At 40.7% G+C, this 2,262-nt stretch overlaps 1 protein-coding gene across 1 annotated transcript in view; it reads left to right on the top strand.

Moving 5' to 3' along the window:
- The window catches only part of rmdn2 (regulator of microtubule dynamics 2), a gene marked incomplete at its 5' end in the record, with an annotated part of 30,465 nt that overhangs the window by 6,499 nt on the left and 21,704 nt on the right, over window positions 1–2,262 (top strand). Inside the window, 1 exon segment of the mRNA XM_014019880.1 lies at window positions 617–1,048. Coding sequence (XP_013875334.1) covers window positions 618–1,048 — 431 coding nt within the window.

The following is a 2,262-nucleotide window of genomic DNA, read 5'->3' as shown; positions in this document are numbered from 1 at the left end:
GGATAAATGTAATTCAACAAATGATAAAATATGAACAATAATTTTAAATGATTACATGAGCTGAAACCATCTAAATATAATCTTTTTGAATAAAATAGTCTTTAAAAAAAGAAACCAGCCTAACAAATAAAACATTTGTTCTGTGCAAAAGACAGATATTTGCTGCTTGGTCTGGAGTGTGTGGACAGCTGGTTTAAACAAGGCCAGAGATCTAGAGCTGTACCTGTCAGGGTCATGTGTAATCTAACAGATATTTAATCATGAAATGTTCAGTCTGAGATGACATATGTCCATGGSTCAGCCCATTGGTCACTGAGGTAGTTTACAAAATGAATGCAGAGTAAAATAAATAAATAAATAAAAACCTCTGATTTGGCATGATGACCCCTCACTGCTCAGATTCTGACTCTTTTAAGAAACATTTTTGATCAGTCAGGCTTTTATTTAAGTTTTATTTACTGTTTTTTGTTTTAGTTATTTTGCAGCACTTAGTGATGAAGAAAGGTGCTATAAAAATAAAGTTTACTTATTTAAAACCCATCCAGTCTCATTCCTGTTATCTTAACCAGTTTGTTCTTGATGTTCTGTTAAAGTCCAGTCTTTGTCTCGGCTGCAGGATGGCTCAGGCGGACAGCAGGGTTCTGGTTCTGGGAGCGCTGGCCGGAGRGGCCGGCCTCGGCCTGGCTGTGGTTTGTTACAGGGGTTTAAATTCGAAGCGAAGGAGCTCCTGGGCGGGCTTCCACCATAACCGCAGCGACGGGCACGGGTCCGGGCTCACGGTGGTGGACGGTCCGGGTCTTCCCAGAGGCCAGGCCGAGGTGCTGGAGCGCCTGGAGGCCCTGATCCAGTGCGTGTCAGAGCTGAAGGACGAGATGAAGGCGCTGAAGACCGCTCTGCCCTCGCTGCAGGACCACGTCAGGGAGGAGCTGCGGGGCCACGGCACGGCCCACCGAGTCAGTCCTCTGCACAGAACCAGGAGGAAAAGGACCGCAGGGACCACGTCCAGACCCGAGGGACAGAGCTCTGAGGACGCCGAGAGCGAGGGAGGGTACGTTCAACAAACACGAAAACATTTCCCCACAGCCCGACTGAATCAAACCAAATATTCATTATTCACAACTTTTCTACATCAAAATGAGCAAAATGTCTTTTATTATGCCTCTACTCACTGGGACTGGAGGCTCCGCCCACTGGGGGCTGGTCTGTGTGTTAGGGCGTGGTCCGTCCATCACAGGTGGTCTTTTGTGCATATCTCCTGAATGAAACGATATATTTACTCATAATCAAGCATAGTGACTCTATTAAGGCAGCTCAGTCTGATTAGATTTGGGCATCAAAGGGTCAAAGGTCACTTATAATGATTGTTGATATTAAACATATTTTTTTTCCAACATGTCTACTGCCGGCAGAGGCAAACCGGTCAACACTTTGGAGTTGAGTTCCACCTTATTTAACATCTGAACTGAGGGTGAATTTTAAAGGATTTCCCCTTTTTAACTTCTCCTTTAAAAAGTGAACAAATAAATAGATTAGTCCGTCCCACGCTTTTAAACCGACTTGTTTTATCTTTTAAAATGACTTCTTACCAGAACTGATTTTTTTCAACAGAGAATCTGCTGCAGCGTTGACCTTTAACAGAATCAACAAGTCTTTAAAAGCAAACATCAAGGTTTGTTCAAGGCTGTTGTGTTCGCAGCAGTCAGGCAGGAGAACTCCAGTCCACAAAGTTGATGAAAAAACTCAGTTTAGTCTAAAATTTTGGCATCAGCAGGATATTTATATGAAGGAAGATATGTGTCAAAACCCACCTGAAAATTTTTGATTTATAACTTGTAAAAATATGATGTGTACCTGTGAAAAAAATTCACCTGCAAAATTTAGATTTGTGTACCTGCATCAGACTTTTACACAGCTGAATGTGACATTCTATTATTAATGCACATGTGCGCATTTCAGACTGTTACCTGTTGCACATTTGCACATTACACTTTAAAAACAGATTGTACAGTTCCCTTCTTGTTATCATTATTATATTGTTCCCTTCTGATGTTATTATCCTTAGTTTAGTCTTTTTTTAATTCAATCAACGTTGTTTGTGTCTTTTCAGTGATGAAAGTGATGAAACACTTTGAATTGAATCTTGAATCTGCAGACAAGATTTGTATTTATATTTAAAAAATTTCACCAATTTAAAATTCAAATTTAAGTCAAGTCAACTTTATTTATATAGCACATTTAAAAACAACTGCCATTGGCCAAAGT

Source organism: Austrofundulus limnaeus, unplaced genomic scaffold (genome assembly GCF_001266775.1).
Source record: "Austrofundulus limnaeus strain Quisiro unplaced genomic scaffold, Austrofundulus_limnaeus-1.0 Scaffold235, whole genome shotgun sequence".
NCBI classification, from domain to species: Eukaryota; Metazoa; Chordata; class Actinopteri; order Cyprinodontiformes; family Rivulidae; genus Austrofundulus; species Austrofundulus limnaeus.
The sequence above is the reverse complement of the archived record's forward strand: the minus strand, read 5'-3'. Positions and strand labels throughout refer to the sequence as shown.